This window comes from Alexandromys fortis, unplaced genomic scaffold, assembly GCF_014885135.2.
Source record: "Alexandromys fortis isolate MF-2015 unplaced genomic scaffold, M_Fortis_MF-2015_v1.1 scaffold_79, whole genome shotgun sequence".
Classification (NCBI taxonomy): Eukaryota; Metazoa; Chordata; class Mammalia; order Rodentia; family Cricetidae; genus Alexandromys; species Alexandromys fortis.
Window position 1 is genome coordinate 3,995,921 of NW_026067964.1, and position 12,031 is coordinate 4,007,951.

General features: G+C 43.5%; 1 protein-coding gene across 2 annotated transcripts in view; it reads left to right on the forward strand.

The window, feature by feature from the left end:
- Window positions 1-12,031, forward strand: part of Sv2c (synaptic vesicle glycoprotein 2C) — a 173,590-nt gene that overhangs the window by 33,153 nt on the left and 128,406 nt on the right. Inside the window, exon 2 of one of the 2 annotated variants that reach the window (XM_050153836.1) lies at window positions 8,642-9,319. In XM_050153836.1, the coding sequence (XP_050009793.1) occupies window positions 8,740-9,319 (580 nt within the window). In that variant the 5' untranslated portion in view covers window positions 8,642-8,739. Of the gene's footprint in view, window positions 1-8,641; window positions 9,320-12,031 lie in introns of those variants that run through there. The other variant, XM_050153838.1, reaches the window with a different exon arrangement.

Here is a 12,031-nt window from a genome sequence, read left to right on the forward strand (position 1 = left end):
CCAGAGTACTGGCTGGGAAGTAGTGGAGTATGGAAGGAATTACATCACTGGGACACTGCCATCAGAGGGTTGATGTTGACCTCCTACAGGGAGTTTGCATTCACAATAGTGGGTTACCATAAAAAGAGCAAGTCTGGCTCCTCCCTGGACTTCCAACTTACTGTCCTACCCTGGCATCTCTTCTTCATACGGTCATTTCTTCCCTGCTTCTCTGTCGTGTTGTGACATGGCTAAAGGGGTCCTTGCCAGATGCTGAACAAATGGAGCTACATTTTTGGAGCCTCTTCAACTCCAAGCTAAACAATTTTTTTTGTTCTATTAAGTAGCTAGATTACGGTATTTTCTTATAGCAATGGAAAATGAACTGATGAATTAATGCATCTCCCTACACTATGCTCATCTCAGACTCAAACACGAGGCTCTTTTTATAACCTTCAGAGCCCCTGATGATCTGTCCCTGGTCACTTTTCTTGATCCTCTCCCCCTGATTCTGTTTAGCTACCCACATTCCCTGCCTTTCTCCACCCAGGGCCCTTGCTCTTGCGTGCTGTTCTCTGTGTCTGAGCCCCCGGGTAATAGCATGACTTACATCCTGACCATAGTCAGCACTTATTCAAGCTTCATCTTCCAATTACCATTCCCTGGACCACTTGTCCTAGAATACCTCCCACACTGGGTAGGCTGAATCATCCCACCGGGCAGCCATTAGCTATGTGTAGTTGTTGTGACTCAAAGAGTTCCTTTCCTGTTTGGAGAACACCAGTATAAGACATCAGCATGAACTTCTCTGAGTCTTGTTTTTGATTTCTAGCACTCGCTGCTGCATCAAAGTGTATTCCTTTGTCTCATTGTGATGATGGAGGAGGAAAGGCTATACAACCAGGGACTTAGTGTCTTATTTAGTCTCTGATTTTGAGCTCCTAAAATAATGTTTGGTATATCACAGACTCTTAATAAACATTGAGTGAATGATCTTTAATCCCCGGGGAAAGAAGCAAGAGTCACGGCGAGGGGTCTGCTGCTCTTCCCCACCCAGCACCATGTCTTCCAGGCCAGGCTTCCTGGAAGGAACTCGGCTCCTGGCTTTGCCCACTGAGCTCCTCTCTCATGATTCCCAAGTCCCCGTGGAAGAGACACATTCACAGATGGCTCTTTTCAAGTCTGGCAGTTGCTCAACGCTGGGGAACCGTCTGCCAGAATGTCATTGGTCAATTAGTGGAAGTGAGTGACTGCCTCTCTGCTATTAAAGAGTAGGAATTACATGTGTCGGGTTTTTTTTTTCTTTCAGCTGAGTGTTCTTCATAATGGGATTATTTGGATTCTCCTGGGGCATCTGGTCTGCCAAAGGGTTATAGGATGACTAGTAGTGACTTGAGGGCAGCATCTAGGAGTACTGAACTCTTTCCAGGACCAAGAGAAGACACCCTGGGTCTGCTTACCTTTTCCTCCTGCAGAGCAGAGTTTATGAACATGGTGTCAATGTTTTAAATACATTTATGCATGTATGTATTTTTGTATTAAATAATTGTCACAATAAGAAACTATATCAACTTCACTGAGTAGCATTAAAGAAGGCTTGGATAACATATTTATCCTGTATTGGGTGAGATGTCTATTATTAGATTTTTTTAATTCTGGAATTAATCTGTAAATTTAGTACAGTATTAATAGAAATTTCTTTGAAAAACAATGGCCAAGCAATTCTAAGTTTCGCTGGAAAAGGAAAAAAGATTAAAATAATAAAAATTATACATGAAAAGGATGCGTCATGAAGGTAACATGCATTGGTATAAAATATAGAAAGGAGATAAAAAGTCAAACTATTAAAGCTAAAAACAGATAACCAGTACAAAAGTCTTAAGAGGCATTGATTGATACATGTAAGAACCTCATTTCTTGTCTGAGGGATATTTTAATACTGTTTCTGAAATATTTGGTAGCTAGTTGTACCTCATACAATATACAAAACAAGTTACAGAACTAAATGTTGAACAATTAAACTAAACTAATTCTCCTATAGATGCATACTTTAGAAGTTCAACAGGGCCTTAATAGATTTGCCTACTGGGTGGGAAATATGAACAAAGAACCTAAAGTAGATTATATAAAAATGATTTAAAAGCTTAGCTAGTCATGGCAAAAACATTCACCATAGATAAGATCATCTTAGAAAAATACTTATAGTGCACTAAAAGCTTCTGTTTCTCATAAAACTCAATAGGCAAAAGACTGTTAGTGTCTTGTGTCTGCCTTCCAAATGGCTGCAAACTTAGTGAGTTGAAATTTCTCTTCTCTCTGTTATAGAGGCCAGAAGCCCAACATGGTGGTGTTAGCTGAGTCACAGTTTCTCCAACGGTGACCCCTTCGTTGTCCTCTGGGGTGGGTGGATCTAGGACCCCTCAGCTTCTGGCTGTTGCTGGAATAACCACAGCTTCCCTTCCATGTCTTTTCTGGCCTTTTTTACAAGGACAATTGTCTGTGGATCTACAGTGTAACCTCCTAGTCCAGGCGGGCTTCATGTCAATATGTTAACCCATTCACCTGTTTTCCAGCTACGATACCCTGCATAGATTCTGGTGGCTAGAGCGCCGACATGCCTTTCTGGAGGTGCCCACCAACCTGCTGCCAGCCCAAAACAAGCATGACACAGGATGAAGATGTTCATGAGAAATGTTCGTTTTTACCAGCAGTCAGGTGCACCTTAAAACACCAGAACATGTTTTTCATTTGTCTCAATGCCAATTTCTGTATAGGGGAGAACACAGAAGAACAGGGAACCTTTGTAGTCTTCCTGGATTCAGTGGTTTTTCAAATTGCCAAAATTAGGTTTTCCTTTTGACCTCAGGAATTCTCAGTACACACTGCTAAGATTCTAAGATTAAAATAATAAAAACAACCTAATTGCCCAATGGCAGGAGACAGGTCAGGTGAATTATAGCCCAGTGCAAATCAAAATGGTAGAATAATATTTCAAAGCTATAGAAAATTTCAATATCAAAGCAGGTTATGGAAATACTCACCTCTGGACCAACATGATGGACTGAATGCGTTTCCAGTCCCCTCTCCCCTACCCTATAGCCTAGTCCATGCCCTGCTTAATATTTCAAAACACCATTTAAATAATAAATGGCTGATCCCAAAATGTCAAAGAAATCCTCAGGGGATAGAAAAGAAAAAGAGAGGACAAAGATAGCATGGGGACTGAGGCTGTGTCACAAGTTATGACTCGTGTGTGGTCAGCAGGCAAGCTAGGAGTTGGAAGCACACTGCCCACCCCTAACTGGGAGAAAGGACAGCCTACAGCTGTCTGTCATAGACAGTGGTTAGAAAATACCACCCAGGCAAGATGGAAAGCCCCAGAATCCAGCATCTGTACACAACTGGAAATCCAGCACTACTGAGAGCAAAGGACAAGCAAACTAGTTCAGCCGTTTGTCACCCTTTGAGGCCCTAGCAGAGGCAATCACAAAGTCCTATAAGAAAAACAGAAATCACATAGGAAGGCTCACAGGGCCACGTCCTGACCTAACAGGAATCTGTAAGAGTGAGTCTGTGATTGTTTTTGTTGTTTTCGGACTTACTTTCACTCTTAAAGCTTACTAATGATAAGCAAGATTTCGTCTGTGTGATTATATCTATTGATCAAACACTAGAAACTAAACTTGAGAATGATGTCACTGATCTGATGACCCTTGTGCTCTGCAAGGCCACGCCCCATTAGCAACAGGGGCAGCGACATTACTACTTACCGGGCAGCCCCTGCAGAACGTCACTATCCCTTCATGACTTCTGAGAATGAAGCCAAACCACAGCTTTCTGCTGTTACAGAACCTTACAGTGTCCTTGAATAATCTTGGGGATTTCCTGGGGATCCCCAGGTCTGAGAACTACTACCCTCAAAGGTGTGCTGACAGCCAAAACTCAGTCCACATTGGGATGAAGTCTTGTGTGGCTTGAGATAGCCACTGAGCAAACAAGTAGGGGATTTTACAGTGGAAGAGTTATAGGTGTTAGAGGGATCTGAGCAGGATTTCAAACGCGTGTGCTCAGTGTGATCCGACCAGGTCCGTGCTCCTGCTCCCTGCTCCTGCCTCCACACAGTCAAATGCTGGAAGCAGAACTACTGATTGTTAAGAATCTGGATTGTAGAAATATACCTCTCTGTCTCTGTCTCTCTCTTTCTCACTCTCGTGTGTGTGATTCTGAATTTCCAAATTATTTTCCCAGGATATCTGCTATGAGGTAATATTTTCTTTAAAAAGACTTGAAATGGGGGGGTGTATTTAAGAAGAGTTTTTTGGGGGGGGACAGAATAAAAAGTGAATATGATCAAAACACAAAATATAAAAATTTCAAAGACTTAATAGAATATATTTAAAATTCTTTTCTCCAGTATTTTTATTGTGATAACGTCAGCATAGCATAAAATTTTCATTTAATCATCTGTAGCTATACACTCATACTCTTCCACAACTGTCATCATGGTCCTTCTTCATAACCCTTTATTTTGTAAAAACTGAAACATTTATGCTTTCAATAACAGCTCTCTATTCCTCCATTCTCCCTGCCTTGGGGAGCTGAGTCCTTTCATAGTAAGTATCTCTGCACAACCCCTTTATGCCGGGCATTTGCAGAAAGTCTAGATGATGCCCAGGCTACTGGGTGGTGCTGTCTTTTACCAAAGATTCATTTCCACCACACGCTCACAGTTTCGCTAAAAGGTAGTTGATATGGTACTTCACAGGGTGAGCTCTGGAGCGGGCCTGCTCAATTTGATATTTTTCTCTCTTGAGACAAAGGCTTGCTGTGTAACCCATTCTGGCCTGACACTCACTGTGGAGAGAATAGATTGATGCTATTTTGGGTACCAGTATGCAGTGAGAGTACGGTGTTTTTAAATCTATGGGAAGGCACGTATGAGAAAGATGCACTGTCAAGCATCTGAAAGGCATGTGCAAGTTTTAGAGAGGAGGAGCATCCCAGGAACTGGTTATGGTAGTGATGATGAGGGAAATGCTGAAGGTGGGGGCTTTGTGGAGAAACAGAAATGTGTGTGTGTGTGTGTGCATGTGTATGTGTGTACGTGGGGAATATTTGTGAGTATGCGTGTGTATGTGAGTGTGTGTATGTATGTGTAAGTGTTTGTATGTGTTCACGCATGGGGGCTGTGTGCTGTGGGAGCTTGTGTGAAATAGCTTTAAAACACTATATGACATTACTAGATATACGCTATTTTGTGAACCACCAAAAGCAAAAACACACACTCAGCATACACACACCATGCTTGTCAGAATAATTCTCATCCATATGTAGAGGTTACTCCTTCTCTATTTGTGCAAAATGTGTGTATCACGGAATATATCAAATGTCATTTGAAATAAAGTTATTGGTTTTAAATATCACCTTTAAAGATACAGTATCAATCAGCTGTGGGTTCTCTGGCTCAACATGATGATCAGGGCATTTACACAAAAAGTGACACTGGGGCTCTTCCTCGGTGTCAGAGTGTTTGCAGAGACCCCCAGTACTGCCAATAGAAGAAAGATGATGGCAAGCTCACTGCGCTCCCCGCATACTCTTGGCGCTCCCCGCATACTCTTGATGCTCCCCGCACTGTGCTCCAGCTTCCCTCTGTGCCTCCTTTCCATCAGTTGGCACCTGCTGCTGTCTTCCAGAGGACTGCATCCGAGGTGCTGGATCTGCTTTCCCTCTGTGCAGAGAGCTGTGAGCACCTGCGTTTCAGGGTCACCCTAGGTGCCCTTAGCTGACACGTGACAGGTGTGGAGGTGTGAAAGGGTAGAACCTTATGCTTGAGTGGGGAACGGCCTCAGGCGTTACTTCTGTCTGAGTAAGATAGGGTGTCATCATGCGTATTTTGGAGATGGTGGGAGTCTGGAGGCTTTGCCGAATCTCCCGCCCTCTTGATCACTACACCTATCTAACATCACCATTTTGTCTTTGGAAAGACAGCCGCTGTATTGTGATTGTTTCCGTGGACAAACCAGACTGCACTTGGGAACTGCTATCCATTGACAGCTATCCTTGATGAAAAGATGTCATCAACAACTCCAACTCCTTTCCTTTTAGAGCCCACAGTGTAGTTTGGAGACGGGGTGGTGAAGCAATGAGTTCAGGGAGGAAAAGAATAGAATCCGGGCTGGAGCATTTACCCCCAATGGGAGCACCGGATGAGGTGGATCAGGTGAAGGCACAAGCCTTGGACTCAGACCCAGCTGAGAGTGAGCCCCAGCTGCTCTGACAAGCCCTGTGGTCCTCGACTTGCTCATCCCTTTCTGCTTTGGTATTCGCATCTGAAAGATGGAGGCCATAGTGTTTATTTTATCGGATTGAAAGAGTTTGTAAAAAAATATAAGGGGGAACATAAAATGCTAATACATACCTGGTATAGTATGCACTAAACCAACTGAATTTGTTTTGGTTTTCTTTTTCTTTTCATTTGTTTATTTGCAGTGAGTGAGTGTGTGTGTGTGTGAGAGAGTGTGTGTGTGTGTGTGTGCATGTGCGTGTGCTCACAGGCATATGTGCACCTGCTCATGTGGGAACTTGAAGTTGATGTTGGGAGTCTTCCTTGATGAGCCATCCACGTTCTTCTTTGAAGCAGGGTCTCTTAATCAAATCCAGAGCTGACCGGCATGACTCATTTGTCTAGCCAGCATTATCTAGGGTTCTCTGTCCTCCACCTTTGGAGACTGGAGTTCCAGGCATGCCGCCATCCAGCATTTCCGTGGGTTCTATAGATCTCGCGGAAGTCCTTTGCTCATGCAGAAAATGCACTAACTGCTGAGCCATCTCCCTAGTCCATTGGTTTTTTCAATGAATTTTAATTTTCAGTTAAAGCAGGCAGAGCCTGGTGCACAGTATGTATTATACTCCGTAATCCATGTAGAAATAAAGGATCACTCTCTGCAAACGTGAATGATGTTTTAAGATGGTTGTGAGCCTTGCTTTCGGCCACACCTGGTGAGTAAACTTCACTCTGAGAACTACTGCTTGCAACCCAAGTGTTGTTTTTGTATTAGTTAGCATGACATCACTGCAAGTATCTAAGAGGATTTTGAAGGAAGAGTTTCTTTTAGGGGCACTCCAGATGTTGTACTCTGTGGTCAGCTGACCCTGTTGTCTGTGAGTCCGCGATCAGGCAGAGAGAGCAACATGGCACCAGTGTGTGGTAGGGCAGGGAAGCAGACGGCAAGAAGGAAAGGAGGACCCTGGCACAAGGCTGCCCACAAGCAAGCAGTGACTACGTCTTCCAGATAGGACCTGCTTGGGAAAGAAGCATCACTTCTAATGTGCCGTCAATTACGTATCCACCATCGAATGTCTGCATTTGAGGACAGCAGAGATAAACCTGGAGGACTTGCTGGTGGAGCTGTGAAGGCCCATCGCCCGGGCTTTCCTCTTCCGTTCGGGCTGGGGTGAGCTCTGATAGGGAAGACCTCCACAAACAAAATGTGTGTTCTAATTCTGTGATTCCACATAAACTCACTTGATTAGCTGTCAGCTTCCTACAGACACAGCTGCGGTGGGAAGGGAGACTCCATGGGAAGTGTCTTTGGGAGACTTTTGTGGACATCAAGTGTGGGGGCAGGGAAAATGCATCGTGACAGGTGGCATGGCATGAGAACTGACCAGTGAGTTGTTCAGGGGACAGAATGAGAGATGGGACTTCTTCTAGTCCCCGTCCAGCTGTGCCTTCACTGTGTATAGATGCATGTCTTGTGAGTCTGTACATGTCTGTGTGTCTGTGAATCAGGATATAACCTTACAGGTTTTTAAAAAATATTTTTTAAATTCTTGAAGAATTTCTTACCGTGTGTTTTGATCATAATCATTCCCTTCCGTCAGCTCCCCCCAGACTCATCCCTACCTCCTCACCCACCCAACTTTGTGCCCTCCCCTTTAAAAAAAAAACTCATCAAATCTGTCCAGCGTGTGCTGGCCAAATACTCGGGTGTAGGGCTTGTCTTGAAACATAGCTGTCCCATCGGAGGTCATAATTGTAACTGAAACTGACCCTGCTCCTCCCAGTAGCTATTAATCACTAGTAGCTCCTTAGCTAGGAATAGGACTTTCTGCCCACCTCCCCTCCACATCCCCACCCCCATCTCCATGCTGAGATGTTTTTCTAGCTCCAGCTTGCCTGGGTTTCCGGGTTTTATGCATGTTGTCACAACCACTGTGACTTCATTTGTGTAGCTGTCCTGCTCTCTCCGGGATAAAATTTTCTTATTGTCATCCACCCACCTCCGGCTCTTCAAGCTTCCTTGATTATCTCTGAGTCTTGGGGAAGCCTTTTGAGATGCATTGTTTTTGTTTTAAAAGGTGGAAGGGAGTTAGCTTCATTCTCAGTAGAATACCTGAGCAACGTTACCCTACAAGCAAAGTTCTTTAAAATAAAAACTACAGTAGCAACCTTGGTTAGCTACTCCAGGTGTGGTTTGTACTTGAGCAAAGAAACAGCCTAGTGTGCTCACGTGTGTGTGCTAGCAAAGCAAGAAAAGTGCATTCTGTGTCTTTCTGTGTCTGTCTGCTGCAGTGTGGAGTAGTGAAAAGGGGCCAAGAGCTGAGTGATGGAAGATGAAAGGAATAATGAGCATCTCTTCTGGTTCTTGCCATACAGATCTATTCGGAACCACGGGTAAGTGATGCCCTTAGAGCTGAGCTGCTGAACACTCGTGGACACTCCCCTGCTGCACGTTGGCCATCAGCTGAGACAACATGGAAGACTCCTACAAGGATAGGACCTCACTGATGAAGGGTGCCAAGGACATTGCCAAAGAGGTGAAGAAGCAAACGGTGAAGAAGGTGAGCCAGGCAGTGGACCGGGCCCAGGATGAATACACCCAGCGGTCCTACAGTCGGTTCCAGGATGAAGAGGAGGACGACGACTACTACCCGCCCGGAGAAACCTACAGCGGGGAGGCCAACGATGACGAGGGCTCCAGCGAGGCCACGGAGGGCCATGACGAAGAGGATGAGATCTATGAAGGGGAGTACCAGGGCATCCCCAGCATGAGCCAGGGGAAGGACAGCATAGTGTCGGTGGGACAGCCCAAAAGAGATGAGTTCAAGGACCGCCGAGAGCTGGAGTCAGAGCGGAGGGCTGACGAGGAAGAGCTGGCCCAGCAGTATGAGCTGATCATCCAGGAGTGTGGCCACGGTCGTTTCCAGTGGGCCCTTTTCTTTGTCCTGGGCATGGCTCTCATGGCGGATGGTGTGGAGGTGTTTGTGGTGGGCTTCGTGCTACCCAGTGCAGAGACAGACCTCTGCATACCGAATTCAGGATCCGGATGGCTAGGTGAGTGTTTTATGTCAGCGAGACAGCTCTGAAATCGCTTTTAATTATGGAGCCCAGAGTAAATAACACTCATCTAGAGAACTGCATTTTTTTTTAATGAGAAATCTTATAAGTACAAAAAAAAAATAGAAAAATTGTGTCATGAGCACCTGTACAGAATCTTACCTGGGTTTGGTAGCTAACTTTTCTGACGTTCTCTTCATGTTTTATATATTCATCAATACAGCCTATTTGTGAGCATTTTAAAGTAAGTTAGAGAAATGTATTTCAAGCTACTCTAGCAGAAGTCATGAGCCATTTAATGAGAAGGGTGTCACTAATTGGTATGTAACTGTTATAAAATCTACACATGCACATAGCTCTGACATCATTAGCGATACAGTCTTGTAGGTCACCATTGTGGATACAGCCTTTCCTTTACCAAAACGTTAGTGTATGTTACATGGGTACATGACAGTAGAGACCTGCATTGGTGGCTCCTTTACTGATGCCTCAGGTAAGGCTGGGGATGGAGTTCAGCGGCAGAGCACTTGCCAAGCACGTGAAAAACCCTGGTTTCCATCCCCAGTATCTTTATAGGAAACTCACTTGATAATTTTCTAAATAGAGGTTGATTCTATGAAACTCATGAGTGTTGATTTCAGATATTACATCTAATACCGTCACTTAGTGTCAGAACACTGATACATATTTTTCCTATGATCTATGAGAGTATTTGCTTGTTTTTTTTTCCTAATTAGCTTTCTACATAGAATTTTCTATAGATGATTTTAAAATTGTTTTGGGGGTTTGTATCTTCATTTCTAAACTGGACAAACTTCATTCTCTAATATAATTTTAAAATTGACTTCAAATGTTATTAGTCATTCAATTTTATGTGTTGAGATATGACTTCTGTAAGGTATCTAGGCAACAGACTTGGTTTTTATATTCAGTTCACCATACACAGAAGGATCTTTTGTGGAGAGGTTCATTCTCTTGCGGTAAACTGGAGGAGCAGACATACACAGTTTTTTTTTGTTTTTTTGTTTGTTTGTTTGTTTGTTTTTTTGAGACAGGGTTTCTCCGTAGCTTTTGGTTTCTGTCCTGGAACTAGCTCTTAGCTCTTGTAGACCAGGCTAGCCTTGAACTCACAGAGATCCGCATGCCTTTAATCCCAGCACTCGGGAGACATACAGAGTTTAAGGGCCATGTCAACTACTTGATACACTAAGTCAGAAAGATTTTCAAACTCCTCTTAGAAATTCTGCCTCAGCACTGGAGAGAGGGCTCAGCTATTAAGATTACTGGCTGCTCTTCCAGAGGTCCTGAGTTCAATTCCCAGTAACCACATGGTGGCTCACAACCATCTATAGTGGTATCTGATGCCCCTTTATGATATAAAGTCATACATGTAGATAGAGCGCTCATATCTACACAAAATAAAGAAATCTTGAAAGAAAGAAAGAAAGAAAGAAAGGAAGAAAGAAAGAAAGAAAGGAAGGAAGGAAGGAAGAAAATGAAAGTCTGTCTCAAAGAACATGCTTGAATAGATGAAAATCTTACACAATCAGAATACTGCTGTCTATATTTCCAGGAGACTTCTATAAACAAAGCTTGAGAAATTGAGAACATAGTTGTTTATTAGATAATGTCATGATCATTGATGCAAAGAAATGTGTGTGGCTAGATGAAATTTCCCAGCTTCCTCTCTGGCACCACAAGAGAAAGTCACAAAGGAGAGGATGGTTTAATTCCTTTAAAGAGTTTTATTCTTTAAATTAGCTCCTGTGTGTGTGTGTGTGTGTTTATTTATTTCCTCCTGTGTAAATGGAAGCACCGGGTCCATGAAAGCAGACTGTGAAGGGTCACAGGTGGGAACTGGCGAATAACTTGCCTGTCTTTGCTGATAGACTCAAGTGTGTGTTCAGCCATCAAAAGGCAGACCTCACTGTGCTTCAGAGGAGAAAGCTTAGCTAGTCATCAAATTGATTTTTCTCAGCAGAGCTCATGTATCTGACACTGTGTTTTGATTTGCTGGTTTTCTTTTCCTTTGGTAGGCAGATGTATTAGTATGGGCCTAATTAGTCAGGAATTTTCAAGATTTGCCAAAGGATGTATCTATCAGCAGAATGTTTCAAGTTAAAGCCTAAGAATTATATCCACATCGGTACTTAATCACTGAAGTGTTAAATTTGGAAGGAAACCTTGTTCAAGCTATAGCACCAGCTTTTATGTTAGAGTTATTGCAGGAAAACCCACACCAGTCTTGCCCTTCTTCCTTTACTCATGCACAACATTGCATAGGGTTCCCGTATCAATCGGTCACAGAAGCCAGCACCCATGATGACACACGTCTGCAGGTGGCATTGTCAAGTGTAGATAGCAAGGCAGAAGAAGAGGTTCCTGGATTGTTTCATCTGTCTGTGAATGCTGCCCTTCAGTGACTTGCAACTGCGCCCTCAGAAGGACTTGTTTTCACACAAGGGTGTGAGTCCCTAGCGGAAGCTGGTTTTTATGGTTTCATGGCTCTGTCTTCCAGACTTGCATTTCAATTATTCTGCCATTGTAATTTCACTCATAATTGCGGTCTAACAGAGTCTCTTTAGACAAGCATTTAAATTGTTTTGCCATTTTCATTTCATCGGCTAATGGCTTTGTAATATCATTACCACGCTAAGTCATAGCAATGGGATCAAAACCAGAAAAGAAAGATGCGTGACCCATGCTTGG